Below are 24,410 nucleotides of genomic sequence, written 5' to 3'. Positions count from 1 at the left end.
TTGGAGGGGTGTGATAAAGGATGATGGGTGTTGTAGCCCACCCACATCTGGAGAGTCCTGTGATTCCCATTGATGATGGATCTGGACCAAGGTTGGCACACAGGCTCACCCCTTTAAGTACTGGTTCCGTTTGCAGGCAGTGACAGAGGATGATGGGGGTTGTTGTTTACCCACATCCTTACACTTTCTAATGGGACCACTCAGAAAACCCAAAACCAATGACATTATTTTCTAATGTTTCTCATTACCCAATCCCTAACCTGGGAATCACTAATCTTTTAATTATTTAGGAGGGGGAGAGGCTGCAAACGGGGCCGAGCCCTGGGATTCCCAGAGGGAGGGGCGAGGGGCCAGGCACACCTTGGAGGACAGGACCTCAAAGGGAGGCCACAAAGAAGTCCCAAAAGTTGGGGAGGGGTAGAATCATAGAATCATAGAACAGTAGAGATGAAAGAGACCTCATGGGCCATGTAGTCCAACTCCCCGCTAAGAAGCGGGGTAGGATAAAGGGTCTGAGAGGTGTCCCCAGCAAGAGGGTTGAACTGTCAGAAAGAGGGGGAAGTGCACCTGAGGAGCACCACCCCGCAGCTCTTGAATTCTGGGAAAGCAACTCCCTTTTTCAGAAATGGAAAAGAAAAGAAAAGAAAAGGATCCTCTTGCTGTTGCTGGAGGGACCTTGAGAGGGGCGGTGCTTCTCATGGGACTTTGCCTTGACTTAAGTCTGCTGGGAAGAGGCTGAGCGCCATGCAGTGGTGGCTTTCACAGGGCCCAACCTTCTTTCTCTCCCAACTGGCAACAACTTCCAGTCGCACATGGGGGGGGGGGGGGGTGGCAATGCCAGCAAGCATATAAAGTCTTCTCTTTATTGGAAAAATGTCATCGTGTACTGCTTAAGTCTCTATGGTTAGATAGGAAGCCTAGAAAACAGTTAGGGACACCTTCCCCAGTTCCATGCATGCTTTGATTAGGCTTTACTATTGTTTCCTCCCTCATGTCCTGTTTAGGTCAACCCCACCCTTTGATGCTTTAGAAATGTGATCTCTCCTAGGGCTTTGACATAACTTCCCCCAATTTGGCTTTTGGAATGTTTATGGCCCTAGAGAAGAAGCGACCCACGAGGCTTGGTCGCCATTCCATCTTTGTTCCAGAGAGGACGCACCTCTGTCCTCTTATTAGTCAAGATGTAGCTATCTAGAGCTTTGTTATTTTAATCCGTCTATGTGTATTAGATCAGGTTAGATTAGATAGTTAGCTCCAAACCTTTTCTATCCATCAATGGATTTCTTTCTACCTCAATAAATGCTTTTAAACTTTAAAGCTAACTTTGCATTCCTTTGCCTTCCTGAAGACACAGAGGCCTTCCAAAACTCACACTGTGTAAGTCTCACTGCTGCATTTTACTCTGCTATTTTAATGGGAATTTACGTCATAAAGGGGGTGATTAGAGCTTAGCAGCTCATCCATTCCCAACACTCTTAAAGATGAAGACGTTCAAGAGCTAAACAGGGGCTGCTGTGGTTTTGAACCTTGAATAGGTTTCAATGGATTGCAACTGCACTTATTTACTGCTCCTTCTCTAACGAACAACTCTCTTCCTTGGATCCTGAGAGGGAGGGAGTCCGAGTCCCAGCGCTCTGTTCCCGTTGTCACCTGCTTCAGTCCCGTCCCAGTCGTGTGGTCTGTGCGGGGCATCGGGCATGGACCGTCCTTCTTGGGCCTTGGTGCAAGCCCAGGGATCCTCCGTCCCTGCTCTCTCTCTTGCATTAGGCCTTGGCTAGACTGACACAAAGTCACCTGTGCATGACGCGTTGTCCAAGGCTTTCATGGCAGGAATCACTGGGTCTGTGTTGTCGAAGGCTTTCATGGCTGGGATCACAGGGTTGTTGTTTGTTTTCTGGGCTGCCTGGTTGTGTTCCAGAAGCATTCTCTCCTGACGTTTCTCCCACATCTGTGGTAGGCATCCTCAGAGGTTGTGAGGTCTGTTGGAAACTAGGCCAGTGGGGTTTATATCTATCTCCCTGTGGACTGATGTCCAGGGTGGGAGAAAGGAAGAACCCTTCTCCGTTGGAGGCAAGTGGGAATGTTGCAATTGGTCACCTTGATTAGCATTGAATGGCCTGGGAGCTTCAAAGACTGGCTTCTTCCTGCCTGGGAGAAGAATAGTAAAGGTAAAGGTTTCCCCTGACGTTAAGTCCAGTCGTGTCCAATGACTCTGGGGGTTGGTGCTCATCTCCATTTCTAAGCTGAAGAGCTGGTGTTGTCCGTAGACACCTCCAAGGCATGTGGCCATTGGCATGACTGCATGGAGCGCCCTTACTTCCTGCCGGAGCAGTACTTATTGATCTACTCACACTCTGGGGGTTGGTGCTCATCTCCATTTCTAAGCTGAAGAGCTGGTGTTGTCCGTAGACACCTCCAAGGCATGTGGCCATTGGCATGACTGCATGGAGCGCCCTTACTTCCTGCCGGAGCAGTACTTATTGATCTACTCACACTCTGGGGGTTGTTGCTCATCTCCATTTCTAAGCTGAAGAGCCGGTGTTGTCCGTAGACACCTCCAAGGCATGTGGCCATTGGCATGACTGCATGGAGCGCCCTTACTTCCTGCCGGAGCAGTACTTATTGATCTACTCACACTCTGGGGGTTGGTGCTCATCTCCATTTCTAAGCTGAAGAGCCGGTGTTGTCCGTAGACACCTCCAAGGTCATGTGGCCACAGGCATGACTGCAAGGAGTGCCGTTATCCTCCCGCTGGAGTGGTACCTATTGCTCTACTCACATTGGCATGTTTTCGAACTGCTAGGTTGGCAGGAGCTGGGGCTAACAGCGGGTGCTCATTCTGCTCCCCGGGTTTGAACCTGCGACCTTCCGGTCCGTAAGTTCAGCAGCTCAGAGCTTTAACACGCTTCACCACTGGGGCTCTGGGAGAAGGATATATATCTATCTATATATATAAAAGAGTGATGGCATCACGGCGACCGACAAAACAACAAAACTACAGGCCCCCCAACCTCGAAATTTGACAACACAACCCATCATCCACGCCTCTAGGTTGATACAACAAAAAGAAAAGAAAAATAAAGTCCTAATTAGAGGGAGAGGAATAATTGTTTTTATCCAAAGGCTAAGCTCCGCCCACTTGGTCTCCTAGCAACCCACTCAGCCCAGGGGACAGGCAGAGTTAGGCCTCACTTAGGCCTCTTCCACACTGCCTATAAAATACAGATTATCTGATTTTAACTGGATTATATGGCAGTGTAGACTCAAGGCCCTTCCACACAGCTATATAACCCATTTATAATGGACAATGTAAGGTAAAACCTTTACCCTTTACCTTAACTACCACCAATTCCTCAATACAGGAGAGTCTCACTTATCCAAGCCTCGCTAATCCAAGCTTCTGGATAATCCAAGCCATTTTTGTAGTCAATGTTTTCAATATATCGTGATATTTTGGTGCTAAATTCGTAAATACAGTAATTACAACATAACATTACTGCTTATTGAACTACTTTTTCAGTCAAATTTGTTGTATAACATGATGCCCACCTTTGGGGCCCACCTTTGGGGCCTTCAGAGATTGTGAGGTCTGTGGGAACCTGGAAGCTAGGTATGTGGGGTTGATATATCTGTAGAAGGTCCAGGGTGGGAGAAAGAACTTTTCTTTGAAGCAGGTGTGAATGTTGTAATTAATCACCTTGATTAGCATTTAATGGCCCTGTGGCTTCAAGGCCTGCCTTCTTCTTGCCTGGGAGAATCTTTTTTTGGGAGGAGTTAGCTGTCCCTGATTGTTTACTGTCTGGATTTCTTCTGTTTTCAGAGTGTTGTTCTTTATTTATTGTCCTGATTTTAGAGGGTTTTTTTTTTTAATACTGAGGGCTATCTGGGTTATCTAAGTCCACACTGCCCTATATCCCTGTTCAATGTTTGGTGCTAAATTTGCAAATATAGTAATTCCTACATAACATTACCATGGATTGAACTGCTTTTTGTATTGATTTGTTGTTAAACTTGATGTTTTGGTGCTTAATTTTTAAAATCATAATGTAATTTGATGTTTTATAGGCTTTTCCTTTATACTTCCTTATTATCCAACATTTTCGCTTATCCAACGCTTTTATTTTTCAGTGATTGGTTTGGGGGGGGTGCCAAAATTCTGTTCGCCTACACTTGAAAAATACCTAGGGCCAGCTCTGTCAATAGGCTTTTCCTTAATACCTCCTTATTATCCAAGATATTCGCTTATCCAAGCTTCTGCCGGCCCATTTAGCTTGGATAAGTGAGACTCTACTGTACTTTATTTCCCATACCATCAAACTTCGCCACAGCAATGCGTGGCCGGGCACAGCTAGTATATATATAAATGAGTGATGGCATCACGGCGACCGACAAAACAACAAAACTACAGACCCCCCCAACCTCGAAATTTGACAACACAACCCATCATCCACGCCTCTAGGTTGATACAACAAAAAGAAAAGAAAAATAAAGTCCTAGTTAGAGGGAGAGCAATAATTGTTTTTATCCAATTGCTGCCAGTTAGAGGACTAATCTCTGCCCACTTGGTCTCCTAGCAACCAACTCAGCCCAGGGGACAGGCAGACTTAGGCCTCGGCCTGTTCCACAGATTATCTAATTTGCACTGGATTATATGGCAGTGTAGACTCAAGGCCCTTCCACACAGCTATATAACCCATCTATCATCTTATATTATCTGCTTTGCACTGGATTATCTGGACTCCACACTGCCATATAATCCACTTCAGTGTGCATTTTATACAGCTGTGAAGAAGGGGCCTCATAGAATCCAGTTCTAAGCAGATAATATAAGGTTATAAATATAATATGTAATAATTACTGTGATATAGAATCATAGAATCGTAGAATTGGAAGAGACCTCATGGGCCATCCAGTCCAACCCTATTCTGCCAAGAAGCAGGAAATCGCATTCAAAGCGATTAATAATAATACAGAACAATATAATCTCTAAAATCAGGACAGTAAATAAAGAGCAACACTCTGAAAGCATAAGCCACAGCAACGCGTGGCCGGGCAAAGCTAGTACAGTAGAGTCTCACTTATCCAACGTAAACGGGCCGGCAGAATGTTGGATAAGTGAATATGTTGGATAATAAGGAGGCATTAAGGAAAAGCCTATTAAACATCAAATTAGGTTATGATTTTACAAATGAAGCACCAAAACATCGTGTTAGACAACAAATTTGGCAGAAAAAGTGGTTCTATACACAGTAATGCTATGTAGTAACTACTGTATTTACGAATTTAGCACCAAAATATCACGATGTATTGAAAGCATTGACTACAAAAATGCGTTGGATAATCCAGAACGTTGGATTAGCGAGTGTTGGGTAAGTGAGACTCTACTGTATATACATATATAAACCCGGCTTGCCTCGTTCCCAACACACCTCACAACTTCTCAGGGTGTCTGCCATAGATGTGGGCGAAGCATCAGGAGAGAATGATTCTGGAGCATGGCCAGGCGGCCCAGAAAACTCACAGCAACCCAGTGAATTCATTTGGTTTATGTGCATGCCGCCGGTGGTTCAGCAGGTTGCTATACCTCACTTTGCTGGACCGCAGCGTGTGCGGAACACGCCCTCCTCCTCCTCCTCCTCCTCCTGCTTCTTCGGAGTTGAGAACAAAGTGCAGGTGAGCGGCCCCTCTCTCTCTCCCAGGGGGCGGGGCTTCTTCCTCGAAGGAGAGAGAGATTGAGAAAGAGGAGGAGGAGGAGGAGGAGGGAGGAAGAAGGCGGTGGCCAGGATGGTGTCCGCGTGGGGGCTGCTGCTGCTGGGCTTGTCCCTGGTGTCGTGGGGCCCGGTCCCCTCGGGGGCCTCCGTCCACGAAGAGGGTAAGGCCAGCCCCCTCCCCCACGGCCCCCCCCCCGCCCCCCTCGCCTCTTCCCCGCCTTGCCCTCCTCCTCCTCCCCCTCCTCTTCCTCCCTTTGGGTCTCACATAGAATCATAGAATCGTAGAGTTGGAAGAGACCTCATGGGCCATCCAGTCCAAGAAGCAGGGAATCGCATTCAAAGCACCCCCGACAGATGGCCACCCAGCCTCTGCTTCAAAGCCTCCAAAGAAGCAGCCAGGAAGACCTTCACAACTGCCCGCATAGTGTCTGCAACTAAATCACAAAATCATATAACCATAGAGTTGGAAGAGACCTCATGGGCCATCTAGTCCAACCCCCTGCCAAGAAGCAGGAAATCGCATTCAAAGCACCCCCGACAGATGGCCATCCAGCCTCTGCTTAAAAGCCTCCAAAGAAGGAGCCTCCACCACAGCCCGGGGGAGAGAGTTCCACTGTCGAACAGCCCTTCTCACAGTGAGGAAGTTCTTCCTGATGTTCAGGTGGAATCTCCTTCCCTGTAGTTTGAAGCCATTATTCCGTGTCCTAGTCTGCAGGGCAGCAGAAAACAAGCTCCCTCCCTCCTCCCTAGGACTTCCCTTCACGTATTTGTACATGGCTCTCATGTCTCCTCTCAGCCTTCTCTTCTGCAGGCTAAACATGCCCGGTTCTTTAAGCCGCTCCTCATAGGGCTTGTTCTCCAGACCTTTGATCATTTTAGTCGCCCTCCTCTGGACACTTTCCAGCTTGTCAACATCTCCCAGAATTGGACCCAGTGTGATTCCAGGTGTGGTCTGACCAAGGCAGAATAGAATAAGGGGGAGCAGGACTTCCCTGGATCTAGACGCTATTCCCCTATTGATGCAGGACAGAATCCCATTGGCTTTCTTAGCAGCCGCACCACATTGTAGGCTCATAGAATCATAGAATCATAGAATAGTAGAGTTGGAAGAGACCACATGGACCATCTCATGTTTAATTTGTTTTCCACAAGGACTGGCAAACAGCTCTCCCAGTGAGGAAGTTCTTCCTGATGTTCAGGTGGAATCTTCTTTACTGTAGTTTGAAGGCACAGCTCCCTTGTGTCCTAGTCTCCAGGGCAGCAGAAAGGAAGCCTCCTCCCTCCTCCCTAGGACTTCCTTCCCCTCACCTCTTGAACCCTGGCCCTCATCATGTCTCCTCTCTCTCTGTGGTCTCTTCATCCCAAATAGACTACTGCAACGTGCTCTACGTGAGGTTGCCTCTGAAGACGGTTGGAAGCTTCAAATAGTCCGACAGGGACAGCCAGACTACTCATGGGACTACTCCTTGTTATGCCAGCTCCACTGGCTGCCAGTCTGCTACTGAGCACAATTCAGAGCCTATAAAGCCTTTAATGTTCCAGCCCAGCTTACTTATCCGAATGTATCTTCCTCTACGAACCACTTCAGAGATTAAGGTCATTGGGGGAGTCCCTGCTCTCAGTCCCACCAGCTTCGCAGGCGCTTATGGTGGGAACGAGAGGCAGGTCCTTCTTTCCTTCCTTCTCGGTGGTGGCCCCTCATTTGTGGAACTTCCTCCCCAGTGATATTCAATCAGCTCCTTCCCTTCTAGCCTTTGGAAGGAAAGTGAAAACCTGGCTCTGGGGTCAAGCCTTTGGAGATGAACTAGAGTTCAATAATAATAACTACGAAATATGTGCAATGATTCTTGGAACGGCCTTGGATTGCGATTATGGATGGCGTGATTTGAACACTGATGATAATGTTTATATGTTTGGATGTGCTTTCTAACTCTAACATAAAAGTATTTTATTGTCTATTGTTTAAAGGCATCCAATAGTTGGGTTGTTGTATGTCTTTCGAACTGTATGGTTATGTTCCAGAAGTATTCTCTCCTGATGTTTCGCCCACATCTATGGCAGGCATCCTCAGAGGTTGTGAGGCATGGAGAAACTGGGCAAGGAAGGAAAAAATATATATCTGTGGAGAGTCCAGGGTGTGACAAGAGTCCTTTGTCAGTATTTTTTTCCTTCCTTGCCCAGTTTATCCATGCCTCACCTACCTCTGAGGATGTGATGTGGGCGAAACGTCAGGAGAGAATACTTCTGGAACATGGCCACACAGCCCAAAAGACATACAACAACCCTGTGATCCCAGCCATGAAAGTCTTTGACAACACATCCAATAGTTGCCATGTGTAAAGCCACCTTGAGTCCCCTTCGAGGGTAGTTTATTATTATTATTATTATTTATTATTTATTTATTTCCAACATTTATATCCCGCCCTTCTCACCCGAAGGGACTCAGGGCGGCGTACAAAATTGGCAACAATTCGATGCCTATACATAATTAAAACAGCAATAAAAATCCAATAAAACAATTAAAACAATATAAAAAATATAAAAACATATGATTAAAATCCATTCCTCCAAAATCCTCGTGCTGTAGCCGTAAATCAGTCCGGGTCGTCATTATCGTTTAATCTTCAAAAGCCTGGGCACATAGACATGTTTTTAGGGCTTTTCTAAAACTCAAAAGGGTTGGGGCTTGCCGTATTTCTCTGGGGAGGGTGTTCCACAGCCGGGGAGCCACCACCGAGAAGGAAGGCCCTGTCCCTCGTTCCCACCAGCCGTGCCTGTGAGGCAGGTGGGACCGAGAGCAGGGCCTCTCCAGATAAAGGCGGGATAGAATTAGAGTAAATAGATAGATAAATAAATAAATGGTGGTGGGATAGAAATAAACACTAATGTTATTATTATCATTTGTGGGGAGGGGCTCACGGTTCTCCTGGCTCTGTCTCCTTCTCCAGGAAGCGTCCGTCCAACCGTCTCCACCCGCCTGGGGCGCCTGCGGGGGACACTGCTGAGCGTGGAGGGTGCCCCCGCCCCCGTCAAGGCCTTCCTGGGGGTCCCTTTCGCCAAGCCCCCCCTGGGCGCCCTCCGCTTCGCCCCGCCTGAGCCGCCCGAGCCTTGGTCCCACCTGAGAGAGGCCGCCTCCCAGCCCCCCATGTAAGGAGTGCACACACGGGTGGCCACCTTTGGGCCGGGGACCCCCTTGCCCCCCCTTGCCCCCCCCCTTGAAGCAAGGGCTTCGGAGATGCGGCTCAAGGCTACCTTGGCCTGCAGAACAGGAGTTGGGTGGGTGGGTGTGTGGGCAGCAGGGCCAGGAATGCACACCTTTGGGAGTGCCTTTGATGGGGACAGGTGAGGAATACAGGTGAGGAATGTAGAGGGCAATTGGGGGTGGTTGGGGTGGAGATAGTTCCCAAAGTGATGCAATAGCTGGAAATGCAGCAGGAAAGCAACAGCTGGAACTCCAGAAGGCTGCCTTTCCAAACTCTGAAGGAGTGCCATTGTGTGTGTCCTTAAAGGTATTACAAATGGACTCATACATATCTATTGGTGAGATTTTTTGTGTGTGTCAAGAGTGACTTGATAAACTGCAAGTCACTTCTGGTGTGAGAGAACTGGCCATCTGCAAGGACGTTGCCCAGGGGACGTTGCCCGGATATTTTGATTTTTCACCATCCTTTTGGGAGGCTTCCTACCCTCCTTACTTTTCGGAAGAGCCTGAAACTTGGCTCTTCCAAGAGGCCTTTGGCGGCTGATCTCCATAGTAACGATCGACTTGATACCTATTTTATCTTATTGCATTCTGATTTTTAGCCAGCAAGAGTCCCTTGTGTACGCCTTCCCCAGCATTTTAATGGGAACGATAGCTCTGGTATCTACCTCTCCCTGATGGCACAGACACTACTTGCACTTTTGGCCCAGTTTCTTTTGGAGCCAACCCAAGATTTTATCTTTTATTTATTGTATGTGATCTTTTATGATTTGTTTTATTGTTGATTGACTTGTTTTATTGCTTTGTTTTCATATTGTCTGATGTCTGGGCTTGGCCCCATGTAAGCCGCCCCGAGTCCCTTCGGGGAGATGGGGCGGGGTATAAAAATAAAATTATTATTATTATTATTATTATTATTATTATTATTATTATTATTATTATTATGTCTCTGCATGGGGAACTGGAGCTGGAGCTCACCCCACTCTTCCTGGATTTGGTCGGCAGTCCTGCTGTCACAAGGTGTCGAGATGTGTCCGTACCAGCTTGCGCTGAGCTGCTTCGTCCATCCCATGCCATGTCTGTTGGGAGAGGGAGGCTGGCTACACATCTCTGAAAAGGAGCATCTGGACTCCCCAACAGCCATGGCATGGGGTTGACGAACCCCATACCAGTCCAACCCACTGTGCCACCGGGGCCTCCTGACAAGATCACGTGTGCCGAATTGGGAAAGAACACAACAAAAAAAGTGAGCTGAAGCATTTCCCTGATCTCTTGTTGCTGGACATCATGGAGTTTGTTTTGGTTTCATTGTTATCTTCTGAATGAGGAAATGCGGCACAAGGCTGAACTCCCTTCACCTGGTCAGCTGCCAAACTAGGAAACGGGGGCCCTTGGGGGTCGCGCCAGGCCATTGTGCCTTTGGGGCCTCTTCCTGTTTTCCAGGAGAAGGAGGCGAGGTTGTGTGACCCCTGCGTTCAGGTCTTGGATCCCCTTTGGAAGGATCCATTTGCAGGTGCCTCAAGGGAATGAGAACTGAACGCATGAGCAGGGTGGAGAGAGGCCTCTCTTTAGGGTCCTCGGGGTTGCCCCACAGGAGGGACCGGCCCTGTTATAGAACTCCACTTCAAACAGAGCCAGAGTTACTGATAAGAATCATACTGAGTACAACTTAATTGAAACGGACACAACACCCGAGGAAGTGATAACGAAACAAGGGGAACAACCCGGGAGACCTTGTTGTGTACCAGTTCTTGGCATTGCAAACCAAACGAAGAATTCCTTTGAACATAGAAACTGATGTTTTGGAGAGTGAAAATCTTTGCTTCAATTGACATTGGCCCAAGATTCCACACAACTCCAGGAACAATATGGGCTTGGTTGTCTCTTTATGTTCTTCAATAGTATACTGTGTTAAGATTATGACATGGTATTGTACCTTTGTTGATGATTCTTGAAAGCTATTTTGTTATATACAATATAGTTTGAAGAGAAGTACTCTAATATAGAGTTGTAGAATCCTGATTTGTATTATAATTTTTGGGAGTTTTCAAGTGTGTATATACACATACATTTTGTTTTGTATTATTATAGATATTGTGCATTATTCGCTTTGTTCGCCTGTTCTCTGCTGCCCCAGAGGCACCATGGCTTCACGTAACAGGGAGGGAGATTTCAATGGAGACAGCAGAAGGGACACAGAGAGGTCTTGGGTCCCCCTCCCTCAGGAAGACCCTGGCCCACTCTGCAGGAAGTCAAGGGGGGGGGGCTCCAGGGCTGGCATGTGAGTCTGTGGGGTGAATGCCTTGGCCTGCCTCACCCTGCCCCTCCCTGCCCTGTTTGGAAGGTGCCTCCAGGACCTGAGCTGGATGCCAGGGATGATCCAAACGCTGAATGTGATGCCGCCCAATGTGTCTGCCTCTGAGGACTGCCTCTACCTCAACGTCTTCACGCCGGACACAGAGGCCAAATTGCCGGTGAGGCAGGCGCTGCTCCCCTGACCATCGCCATGGGTCACAACTGGTCCTTGGGGCCCCATGTTGGGGGTCCTTCTGTTTTGATCCTTCCCTTTGGCCCTGAAGAGCTCTCCCCTTGGTCTGTTTAGAGCAGTGTTTCTCAACCTGGGGGTTGGGACCCCTGGGGGGTGGTTACAAGGGGGTATCAGAGGGGTCTCCAAAGACCATCAAAACATATTTCTGGTAGTCTTAGGAACCCCTTTGGCAGAGAAGACTGAGGATCTCTCTGCCTGTCCTCAGGGGCGGCTGAACCGGTAAGCAAAGTACACAAATGCTGAAGGCGCCAATCCCTTGGGGGCGCTATTGAGGCGCCGAGAGAGAGAGAGAGAGAGAACAAAAGCTCCAGGAAACAGCAACACACCCCGGGTTTCCCTAAGCTGGACCTTTGCCGGAGGGAGGAAACTCTTCCCTCCGGTAAAGGCCCGGCACTTTGGGAAAACTCCATGGCTGTCTTCTTCCACTCTCACTGCATTTGGGGGGGGGGGGCACCAAAATACGGGTTGCTTACACTTCAAAGTTGCCTAGGGCCAATTTGGGCATATTGGGTATTTGTGCCAAATATGGTCCAGTGAATGCAAATCCATCCTGCATATCCAATATTTACGTTACGATTCATAACAGTAGCAAAGTAACAGTTATGAAGTAGCAACAGAATTAATGTGATAGTTGGGGGTCACCACCACATGAAGAACTGGATTAAGGGACCATGGCATTAGGAAGGTTGAGAACCACTGGTTTAGAGCAAGGACCCCATAGCCTTAGGACTGAAGGTGGCTAGGAGGGAAGAAAGGGGGCCAGCATAGCCCACAATGTTTGGCCACGAGCCCCGTCCTCCTCTGTGCCCTTTCCCTCTGCAGGTGCTGGTCTGGATCCATGGCGGGGCCCTGCTTGTGGGGTCCGCCTCCTTGTATGACGCACCTGCCCTCTCTGCCTTCGAGAACGTGGTGGTGGTGGTCCTTCAGTACCGGTTGGGAATCCCGGGCTTCTTCAGGTGAGGAAGACTTTTGACCGTTTCACTGGACAGTGGCCCATTGTCTCCTTGGCCATTCACTTGCCTCAAATGTCTCTCAGGCCTCTTCCATGTGGCCCCTCTATCCCGGGATCTGATTCCAGATTATCTGCTTATCCCAGACTATATTGCAGTGGAGACCCATATAATCCAGTTCAAAACAGATAACCTGGGATCAGATCCTGGGATAGAGGGGCAGTGTGGATGGGCCTGAGAAAGGCCTTCTGGTTCTTCTCTACTTGACTGACCAGTCCCAGCTCATTCTGGCCTCAAGCTTTCGTTGTGCTGTCGTGAAATGCTGCATTTTATGGATTTTCAGAAAGAATTTTGAGTGGTTGCAACAAAACAGTTGAGGCAAATCTCCAGGCCCCACAATGGCTGCCTTCCTTACCTTTTCCCCATTGGAGTATTGCAATGAAATGGCCTGGTCACTCACTCACTCACTCACTCACGGGAGTCAAGTGCCACTGGGTTGCTTGACCATCTCTCCTTTCTCGTCATGTCTCTTCCAGCACCGGGTCCAAGGAGGCGCCTGGCAACTGGGGCTTGCTGGACCAGGTGGCAGCCCTCAGGTGGGTCCAGGAGAACATCGAGGCCTTCGGAGGAGACCCCACTTCGGTGACCATCATGGGAGAGTCGGCCGGAGGGTTCAGCGTGGGGGTCCAGGTGGGTCAGTCAGAGAGAAGGCCCAGCGACACCTGTTCTGGGGTGCCTCTGAGCCCTTGGCTTCTGCCTCTTCCTCCTCCTCCTCCTCCTCCTCCTCCTCCTCAAAAGTGCTGCTCTGTCTCAGCAACTGCAGCAAAGAACGTCTTGAGGTCTTAACGAGCAAAACAATCCCTTGCAGCATAATTCAGTGTTCAAGGCCCAGTCAGTTCCATGTGTCCAGAAGGGAAACTCCTGCATGCAAAACATCTGGGCCTGGATCCCAGCAGAGATCCATGGAGGGATCTCTCATCCCAAGGGATCTCTCAATGTGTCGGCTTGTCACCCAGCTATAGATCCCATGGGGTGGGAGCCATTATTTCTGAAAAAAATCTTCAGACACAGAAGTCCTCCTTGCATTGGTTTAGGTGTGTTTTGGAAGGAGACGTCTACCAATACTGTCTTTTTTCTGGTGCAGATTTTGTCCCCGTTGTCCAAGGGCCTCTTTCACAAAGCCATCTCAGAAAGCGGAGTCTCTCTCCTGTCCGGCATTTTTGTGAAGAGCCCTGGAGACATGGTCCAGGTGAGTCCATGGCCCAGGTGAGACTATGGCCTAGGTGTGTTTATAACCCAAGTGAATCCACAGCCCAGGTATGTTCATAATCCAGGTTTGTCCATGGCTCAGGTATGTTCATAATCCAGGTTTGTCCATGGCTCAGGTATGTTCATAATCCAGGTTTGTCCATGGCTCAGGTATGTTCATAATCCAGGTTTGTCCATGGCTCAGGTATGTTCATAATCCAGGTTTGTCCATGGCTCAGGTATGTTCATAATCCAGGTTTGTCCATGGCTCAGGTATGTTCATAATCCAGGTTTGTCCATGGCTCAGGTATGTTCATAATCCAGGTTTGTCCATGGCTCAGGTATGTTCATAATCCAGGTTTGTCCATGGCTCAGGTATGTTCATAATCCAGGTTGGCCATGGCCCAGATGTGTCTATGGCTCCAATGAGTCCATGACCCAGATGTGTCCATGGCCTAGGGATGTTCATAACTCAGGTGAGTCCATGGGCTAGCTGTGTCCATAAACTAGGTGAGACCATGGCCCAATGGAGCCTATGGCCCAGGAGAGTGAGTTGGCAACCCTTCCAGGTGGGCACCCGAGTCTTACTGCTCTCCCCAAGTGCAAGGAGGAGGAGGACCCTCTTGCTACCTTTGGGACATTCTTGGCAGCCCCTCTTCGGCAGCAAGAATTAAGGGGTGCACCTTTGCTCAAGAGGCGCATTGAGCGTGGAGCCTGTGCTGAGGACATCATCATGGGATGGGGTTTTAAAACTACCTAGTACCCACAGATGGGTCCTGTCCCTATTAGACACAAACCCCTGACTGTGACCAAGGTGGTTTGAGATGAGAACGAACCTGAGAACTAGGGCTGGGTAGGTGTCGGGGAATGAAACGTCCTGGCATCTATGGGCTTCTGCTGTCGCTTCCCATTGTCTACAGTGGTTGTTCTTGCTGTTTTGTCTTCTTAACGCATGAAGATGGTTGCCAATGTCTCTGGCTGCGAGAACAGCAGTCCAGCTGCCCTGGTGCGTTGCTTGAGGAGCAAAACGGAGGAGGAACTGGCTGCCCTGAACATCCAGCTGTGCCAGGTGAGAAGCCGGGAGCCCAAGAAGCCCACTCTGGACCCCACTTTCCATTATTTCCTTTGAGGGCAAAAGGGGGGGGCGGGTCTGTGGAGGTCACGGAAGGCAAAAAGCCTTCAAATTTCTGCCCATTTAATGGCCCCGAAACCCTTTCTACTCCCAACTCATGGCTCCTGAGGGTCCCTGCATATTTCTGGAGACAGCCCTGCAATAATAATAATAATAACAACAAGGACAAGAACAACAACAATGCTTTATTTATATTCTGTCCCCCCAAGGGGGCTCAGGTGCACAGTACACATACATGGCAAACATTCAATGCCGTTTGGACAGACAGGACAGAACAAAACAGACAGAAAGGAGGTGTGTTGTGTTCGAAGTCAGCTTCGGTGCCTTGTAGGTTGGGCTCGGGTTCAGCCACGGGGGTGCTGATGCTCCATTCTCTAAGACAAAGAGCCATCAGGACTTCCTCCTTCCTTTTGGTCACTGGCATTTTATGGTGTCCTGAAATACCTCCCCCTAATTTAGCGGACCCAAATTTTTCTACTCACAGCTCTAAGCTGTTTTCGAACTGCTTAGCTAAACAGTGAGCTGGGCTTGACAGTCGAGTGCTCACCCCGACCCGGGCTTCGAACCGTCCACCTTTCGGTTGGTAGAGCTTATTACTGCTGGTGATTAACCAGCGATGCTACAGCCTTGCCCAGCAAATCCAATCTCTCGGCTGCCCCACCAAAGCAGTCCCTTCTTCATTGGGCTTCCAATTTGTGAATGCTTCCAAAATTCCCAGCTTCGCTTCATGGGACTGCCTTGCAATTCATTTTAGGAAGAAGTCACAAGTAAAAGTGTGTGTAGACTTGCTGTACCCGGCCACGCATTGCTGTGGCCCAGTCTGGTTTCAAATGGGAAAGAAAGGATAGAGAAAGAGCAGGTTTCATACATATGTGATTTCACAATGCTTGTGTGTAGGCAATATTTGTGGTGGTTCCATTGTCTGTGCAGATACGGAGATTGTCTGGTTTGGCGAATCTGGAACACAGAACACATACTTTCCATGTGATAAGCAATCCGTGTTCTGATGTAAATTGCAAAATTCTAAAGATTGCTTCTGAGTGTAAACATAGATCAATAAATGGATGGATGGATATTGATCTCTTTCTTTCTCTGCTCTCCCCTTGAAGAGAATGACGGGCGTGGCTATCTCATTGGCCATGCCCCTGTGTTATTTTCCTGTTTCCTCCCTGGGGAAATCCTTTGTTGCGAAGTGTTAGCTGGCCCTGATTGTTTCATGTCTGGAATTCCCGTTTTCAGAGTGTTGCTCTTTATTTACCGTCCTGATTTTAGAGATTATATTGTTCTATATTATTATACCACAGCAATTATTATATATTTATAATCTTATATTATCTGCTTAGAATTGGATTATATGAGGCCCCTTCTACACACTTGTATAAAATCCACACTGAACTGGATTATATGGCAGTGTGGACTCAAGATAATCCAGTTAAAACAGATAATCTGCTTTGGCATTCTGGATTGTATAGGTGTCTGGAAGGGCCTTGAGTCTACACTGCCATATAATCCAGTTCAAATCAGATCATCTGTATTTTATAGTCAAGTGTGGAAGAGGCCTAAGTGAACCCTGCCTGTCTCCTGTGTGCCATTGTGGCTGAGGGGGTTGCTAGGACACGAAGTAGGCAGGGCCTAAAGGCGGTGAGGCCTACCCTTCTGACTGGCAGCCAGGGGGAGAACGGCTCTTCCTCATCCTCCCCTTGCTTTCTAATTGGATGTCTATGTGTTCCTGTGTGTGCGAGGAGGGAGGGAAGTGTGATTTGGCCCAGTAGTTTTGTTAACTCGGTCCTAATTTTGCACAGTACACATATATATATAACCCAACCAAACAGGTTCTTGGAATGGTCCCTGCTGTGGTTGATGGGGAGTTCCTTCCAAAGGCACCGGAGGAGATGCTGGCTGAGAAGGAGTTTAGCAATGTTCCATATGTGATCGGCATGAATAACCAAGAATATGGCTGGGTTATCGCTCAGGTGAGTGGGGCATTCCTAGTTTTTCCATTATCCCTTTGTGTTGGGCTGGAGGATTTCAGTTGTCAACGAAATATTGCATTTTTCCCTACCAGTCACCTATCTTACCTTCCCTCACGGAAGGCATGGACCGGCAGGCGGTGGCAGCTGCCTTCCAGGAATCGGCCCCCATCCTGGTAAGAGAGTGCTTGTACCCTTCTCCTAGATGTAGGAATCATGAATCCTGGAGTGGGACAAGGAAGGGGCTGCGAGGTGGTAGGTCTCCCCAAGAGTAGGGCTCTGGCCTCCATCCCTGTCTGCAGCCGAGGCAGCGGGGTCCCTGTGCCTGCACCTGGCGCCAGGGAGACCCTTGAGAGACCTTTGGGACACTCAGCGTGTGACACCCGGTGTGGAGAACGACAGTCCCTCCCAATGGGTGCAAGGAGGGCAACCAGCCTGGAAGGACAACCAGTCTGGAGGGCAACCAGCCTCCTCCCTTGAGCTGGCTTCCAAATAGGATCCTGAGCCAGACTCTAGTGGCCTGCTGCCATGAAGACAGCTTCTGCCCCACAGCTGTGGCTGTCAAAGGGAGGCCAAAGGTGGAAGAGGTGAGGGATGGGGCCCGTGGGGTGGCTGGTGAGGCCTCGACTTCTCTCTCTTCCCACAGAAGCTACGGCTAGAGGTCACGCAGAGGGCCCTGGAGGAGTATTTGGGGGAGACGGAAGACCCGCAGGAACTACGGGCTCAGTTTCAGGATTTCATGGGGGACGTCATGTTTCTCCTTCCTTCTGTTCGGGCAGCTAGAGCTCATAGAGGTAAATTCACGCACAAAGCACATTGTTCTGCTGTGGCATTTGATGTTTGGGAGGGAATCTAGCAGACCCCAGCGGAGGAAGAGCAAGGGCTGTGAGGAAATAGGTGCTTGAACTCCCTGACTGCCCTACGAAGGCCATCACTCAAAGACCTCCTCCCACTGGACCCCAAGGAGGCCCTTTCAGTGACCTAGGAGCAGGGAAGGTTCCTGGGGTCAGTTCCCCTCAAATTCCTCCAGCAGGTTCAGTTGGTCGTGGGGATTCTGGGTGCCAAATGTGGTCCAGGTCCTGGGAGTTGTAGTTCACCTACATCCAGAGATATTGTGACCACCACCAACAACGATAACTCCCAGAAATGAAGGCCAGTTCCCCTCAAACCCCTCCAGGAGAAGTGAAGGCGCCTGGGTTAGGGTTAGACCTTGTGCCCCTGAGGACATGGGACATCCCTATCTGGGATGGGACCACAGGGATCTTATCCAGGGATCAGGTCAAAGTAATCTTCCACCTGTTGGTTTATTTGGTTTCTTCATAACTCCAGACAGTGACATTCCCCATTCTATCTCCTTTAAATTAAGACTCTGGTGCCCCCGTCTACTTTTACGAATTCCAGCATCGCCCTTCCATCTTCAGAGACACAAAGCCGGCTTTTGTCAAGGCCGACCACGGAGATGAAGTCGCCTTTGTGTTGGGAACGCCGTTCTTAAGCAGCAAGGATTCCCCGCTTGGTGAGGCCGCGGCAAGGGAACAAGCGCCTTTGGGGTGGGAGCAGAGGCGGGAGGGTTTAGGGCAGTAGATCTGGAACTGTCTCCAGGTGTTTTGGCCTGCAACTCCCAGAAATCCCAGCCAGTTTACCAGCTGTTTCTGGGAGTTGAAGGCCAAGACATCTAGGGACCCACAGGTTGAGAACCACTGGTTTAGGGGTCTCTCTTCCATGTTCAGCTTGAGAGGAGGCAGCTAAACTGAATCACTGCTCAATTTCTTGAAGGAACATTCAAGGGTTGATAAGACATCAGCAAGCACAGTCTATGCAACGGGTCCCTTGACCAAGTCATTGGGCACAGGGGCTCCCAGCAGCGCCTTGATTGCCAAGGCCCCCCAAAGACTGGGGCTGAGTGCCTTGGGCCCCGCAGAGCCCAAGGGGCCCCTCCTGCCCTGCTCCAGAGCGGCCAGTGCCAAGGCCGGCCAGGCTGACCCTGTGCCCCACTGGCCCTGAACAGGGGCAAGCTCCTCTCCTGTTTCCTCCCCCAATCTGTGGGTCTCCCTTGGTCCCTCCCTTGGGCCCAGGTGAAGCGGGCACGGAGTGTCTGAGGGCGCCTTCCTTCTGGCCTTTGCAGGGGAATACACGGAGGAGGAGAAGCGGCTCAGCAAGACGGTGATGAGATACTGGGCGAACTTTGCCCGCAGCGGGTGAGACTCCCTCTTGGCTTGATGCTTCTGCTGTGATGTTGTGATTAGAGATGTGCACAGTATTTGCCTCATTTGTTTCATTCATGTTTCTGTTTCGTATTGTCCATTCGACTGGTACAAAACAGAAAGACCTCCAAGGAAACAAAAACTTTGCCTGCAGCAGGTGAGGCTCCCTCTTGGCTCAATACTTCTGCTGTGATGTTGTGATTAGAGATGTGCACAGTATTCGTTTCATTTGTTTCATTCATGTTTCTGTTTCGTATCATCCATTCGGACGGCACCAAACAGAAAGACCTCCAACGAAACAAAAACTTTGCCCGCAGTGGGTGAGGCTCCCTCTTGACTCGATGCTTCTGCTCTGATGTTGTGATTAGAGATGTGCACGGTATTTGCCTCATTTGTTTCATTCATGTTTCTGTTTCGTATCGTCCATTCGGACGGCACCAAACAGAAAGACCTCCAACGAAACAAAAACTTTGTCCGCAGTGGGTGAGGCTCCCTCTTGGCTCGATGCTTCTGCTGTGATGCTGTGATTAGAGATGTGCACGGTATTTGCCTCATTTGTTTCATTCATGTTTCTGTTTCGTATCGTCCATTCGGACGGCACCAAACAGAAAGACCTCCAACGAAACAAAAACTTTGTCCGCAGTGGGTGAGGCTCCCTCCTGGCTCGATGCTTCTGCTGTGATGCTGTGATTAGAGATGTGCACGGTATTTGCCTCATTTGTTTCATTCATGTTTCTGTTTCGTATCGTCCATTCGGACGGCACCAAACAGAAAGACCTCCAACGAAACAAAAACTTTGTCCGCAGTGGGTGAGACTCCCTCTTGGCTCGATGCTTCTGCTGTGATGCTGTGATTAGAGATGTGCACGGTATTTGCCTCATTTGTTTCATTCATGTTTCTGTTTCGTATCGTCCATTCGGACGGCACCAAACAGAAAGACCTCCAACGAAACAAAAACTTTGTCCGCAGTGGGTGAGGCTCCCTCTTGGCTCGATGCTTCTGCTGTGATGCTGTGATTAGAGATGTGCACGGTATTTGCCTCATTTGTTTCATTCATGTTTCTGTTTCGTATCGTCCATTCGGACGGCACCAAACAGAAAGACCTCCAACGAAACAAAAACTTTGTCCGCAGTGGGTGAGACTCCCTCTTGGCTCGATGCTTCTGCTGTGATGCTGTGATTAGAGATGTGCACGGTATTTGCCTCATTTGTTTCATTCATGTTTCTGTTTCGTATCGTCCATTCGGACGGCACCAAACAGAAAGACCTCCAATGAAACAAAAACTTTGCCCGCAGTGGGTGAGGCTCCCTCTTGGCTCGATGCTTCTGCTGTGATGCTGTGATTAGAGATGTGCACAGTATTTGTCTCATTTGTTTCATTCATGTTTCTGTTTTGTATCATCCATTCGGATGGTACAAATTAGAAAGACCTCCAACTTGAAACGAAAGGCAGGCGGGAGCCAATATCAGCTCCAAGGCTGCCTTTTGGATCGATCAGCTGTAGGCCCTGTGGGGCCCAGGTGTGTAGGCCCAAAGCCTGCACCCATAGACCCAAAGCTCCTAGGCCTACGGGTGCAGGCTTTGGGCCTAGGTGCCCGGGCCTCGCAAGACTTACAGTCGAGTGCCAAGTAAGAAGCAATCCTTACTCGGCAATCGGCTGTAGGCTGTGTGAGGCCTGGCTAGGTACAGCCCAAAGCCTACAACCGTAGGCCTGGGTGTCCGGGGCTAAGGGTGCAAGCTTTGGGTCTACACGCACAGGCCTGGCGGGGTGGGGGAGGTTGGGGTGGCTGGGTTGTCCTGCACCCCCTTCCCTTTGATATTGAGCTAGGATTTGAGCTAGGATTTGGGGGGGGGATCTCCTTCTTTAAGAGGGAACCCTAGCTCCTACCCCCGGCCGTGGCTCCCTGACGAACGATCGCTGGTGTCATCCATTTCAGCTGAACTGAATAAACAACTCGGTCTTCTTTCTTCACATCTGAGGGTGAGATCTTTGTCGCGAGAAATCTTGACTTTTAGCGACTCCCCCCTTGCCAGGATTCTCGGACCTACGGCTGGGGGTAGGAGCTAGGGTTCCCTCTTAAAGAAGGGGATCCCCCCAAATCCTAGCTCGATATCACCTTGGCTGGCTCCTTACCGGGCATTTGAGTGACTCTGGCTGGTGCTGTGGCCATTGCCAGCACCTTCTCCCCCCTCCAAAAAACAAATGTCTGACCTCCCGATTTCGGGATCAGAGCCTTAATGAAAGCCGGGACACGAAACAGAACAAGGTAAGTCCCGAAAGCCCATCTTTAGTTGTGATTCGCAAAGTTGTGCCAGGCCTCACCTCTGCCTTCCTCTGGTGCTTTCAGGAACCCAAACGGCCACGGGCTGGTGGAGTGGCCCCAGTACGACCAGAAGGAGGGCTACCTGGAACTGGGCCTGGAGCCAAGAGGAGCCCAGAGGCTAAAGCAGAACAGAGTCCACTTCTGGCTGAAGACCCTGCCTGAGCAGATGCGGGGGGAGACGGCGGAGGGGAAAACACATCAAGAGCTGTAGGGAAGGGAGGGGTGGCCACGGAGGAGCACCTCCAGGGAGGAGGCAGCAGCTTCAGGAGCAGAGCAGTTGAGTTGCCTCTCCGTCTCACAAAAACAGAGCCTGGTGAACGTCATGGGGAAATCATTGGCAATGAGTTGGGTGAGGAGGAGTCCTGGGGACACAGGGAAGGGCTGGGGCCTCCTGGGGATTAGTCAGAAATCCCTTCCATTGATTGAGAAGATTGGTCAGGCAGCACATACTCATGCGGCATGTATTTCAAAGCTTATGGACACATTTCCATTTCAGGGAGGCATCTCCCCGTTGGTTCTGCTGCCTAAGAAGGCTGTGGAGATGCTTCCCTCTCTGTGCCTTCTTCTGGGTCATGGCTCCTCGCCCAAGCAACAAACCCACAGGCACCTAGGATGTTTACCAGCCTCTGCCCTTTGTTCTGGGGAGGGGCCGCCAGTGGGGCTCCTGGGGGGGGGGGGAGTCCACTCTGAAAGGGAGCAGGGCCTCTCTCCTGGAAGGGCTGGCCTCAGGGATCTCTCCATTGTTTTGTTGGATTGTGCACAGGGTTCCTTTCATGAAGGCATGTTTGTACTCGTAAAATAAACACCGTTCCTCTGTGACGGCAGAAAAGCCTGGGCATGCAATGCGCCTTCCTGCAGAAAACAATCCCTGCAAACAAAGAGCTAATCGCTCCCCTCATCACCCCGCCCCGTCTTTGGAGCCAAAGTCTGCAATCGCTGAGCAGGGATCGAGCAACAGCCAGAGGGAAGCCAGATAGACTATCTACCCTTCCGTGCCTGGCTCTGCCTTCTGTGCCATTGTTTTATGACAAGGGGTGGAGTGTCCCTCCTGGCAGGGCCTTGCCTTAACCCCCTCCCTCCTGAATGTTCTTTGGAGCTGCTTGAAGAGCAGGCCCCTGAGCATGGGCAGAGAGTTCACCCACTGCTTCCAGGCAAAGACTGTGGCTATTCATCGGCTGAGAGGCACCTGCAACATGGCATTGTATGCGGATGCCGCTCTTCCAGCAAAGCTCCAGATGCTTCTCATGGGGTGGAGGGTAGACTAATAGAAGCACAGAACTGGGAGGTACCCTAAAAGCCACCCAGTCCAATCCCCTTCTGCCAAGCAGGAAAGCATCATCAATCCCTCCCTACAGATGGCCATCCAGTTTCCTCTTAAAATCCCCAGAGAAGGAAGGAAACTCCACTGGACTCTCAGGCAGTCTGTATTCCATCAGAGTTGGGAGGGACCCCAAAGGCCATTCAGTCTGATCCCATCGGTCACATGGAGACTAAATAATAGGAAAACCTTATAGGATCCTAGACATATTAGGATTATAACCTACTGGGGATTATGACTTGTTAGGATCATAACCTATTGGGTAGCAGAGTTTCAGGGGTGTTCCTTTAGTTATAGTAGAGTCTCACTTATCCAACATAAACGGGCTGGCAGAATGTTGGATAAGCGAATATGTTGGATAATAAGGAGGGATTAAGGAAAAGCCTATTAAACCAAATTAGGTTATGATTTTACAAATTAAGCATCAAAACATTATGTTATAATAATAAGAATAAGAATAGGTTTATTTATATCCCGCCTCCATCTCCCCCGAAGGGGACTCGGGGCGGCTTACAGCACAATCGGATACAAAACAATACAAAATAAAATATGAAACATCAGGAAAAAAACCAATAATAATTGGTTCAAGTAGGCTTCTTTTAAAATAACGTGTTTGTTTTACTCATAATTTCATGTATTTAAATATACAGGTATGTTTCTTGTCAGGTTAAGCTTCAAAACGTTTCAGTTTGTATCTTCAACTTATAATCTTTAACAGTCTCTTCAAAACTATATTGCTCTGTATAGCTCTCTTTCATAACAATCTACTTCCAAGAGAACTCAAGCCTCAACTGACTTTTAACTTCTAACACTGGTTTCTGCACTCAAAGAGACGCAAGCCTCGACTGACTTCTAACTTCTAACACTGGCTTCTGCATTCAAACAGGCTCAAGCCTCAACTGATATTTCTAACTTCTAACACTGGCTTCTGCACTCAAACAGACTCAAGCCTCAACTGACTTCTAACTTTTAACACTGGCATCTGCATTCAAACAGACTCAAGCCTCAACTGATATTTCTAACTTCTAACACTGGCTTCTGCATTCAAACAGACTCAAGCCTCAACTGATATTTCTAACTTCTAACACTAGCTTCTGCATTCAAACAGACTCAAGCCTCAACTGATATTTCTAACTTCTAACACTGGCGTCTGCACTCAAACAGACTCGAGCCTCAGCTGACTTCTAACTTCTAACACTAGCTTCTGCATTCAAACAGACTCAAGCCTCAACTGATATTTCTAACTTCTAACACTAGCTTCTGCATTCAAACAGACTCAAGCCTCAACTGATATTTCTAACTTCTAACACTGGCGTCTGCACTCAAACAGACTCGAGCCTCAGCTGACTTCTAACTTCTAACACTAGCTTCTGCATTCAAACAGACTCAAGCCTCAACTGATATTTCTAACTTCTAACACTGGCGTCTGCACTCAAACAGACTCGAGCCTCAGCTGACTTCTAACTTCTAACACTAGCTTCTGCATTCAAACAGACTCAAGCCTCAACTGATATTTCTAACTTCTAACACTGGCGTCTGCACTCAAACAGACTCGAGCCTCAGCTGACTTCTAACTTCTAACACTAGCTTCTGCATTCAAACAGACTCAAGCCTCAACTGATATTTCTAACTTCTAACACTGGCGTCTGCACTCAAAGAGACTCGAGCCTCAGCTGACTTCTAACTTCTAACACTAGCTTCTGCATTCAAACAGACTCAAGCCTCAACTGATATTTCTAACTTCTAACACTGGCGTCTGCACTCAAAGAGACTCGAGCCTCAGCTGACTTCTAACTTCTAACAC

At 49.1% G+C, this 24,410-nt stretch overlaps 1 protein-coding gene across 1 annotated transcript; it reads left to right on the top strand.

Moving 5' to 3' along the window:
- Positions 1-5,715: 5,715 nt before the first annotated feature.
- LOC100559168 (cocaine esterase) lies at positions 5,716-22,118 on the top strand. The gene is made up of 13 exons (XM_062973068.1): positions 5,716-5,872; positions 8,660-8,858; positions 11,258-11,387; positions 12,284-12,417; positions 12,948-13,101; positions 13,556-13,660; positions 14,618-14,728; positions 16,624-16,764; positions 16,857-16,937; positions 17,408-17,555; positions 18,128-18,277; positions 18,887-18,959; positions 21,313-22,118. The coding sequence occupies exons 1-13, from the start codon at positions 5,785-5,787 to the stop codon at positions 21,497-21,499; spliced, it is 1,701 nt and encodes a 566-aa protein (XP_062829138.1). The 5' UTR covers positions 5,716-5,784; the 3' UTR covers positions 21,500-22,118.
- Positions 22,119-24,410: the final 2,292 nt, after the last annotated feature.

The sequence above is a fragment of the Anolis carolinensis genome, chromosome 2 (assembly GCF_035594765.1).
Source record: "Anolis carolinensis isolate JA03-04 chromosome 2, rAnoCar3.1.pri, whole genome shotgun sequence".
NCBI lineage: Eukaryota > Metazoa > Chordata > Lepidosauria > Squamata > Dactyloidae > Anolis > Anolis carolinensis.
This window is presented reverse-complemented; position numbering and strand designations above follow the sequence as displayed.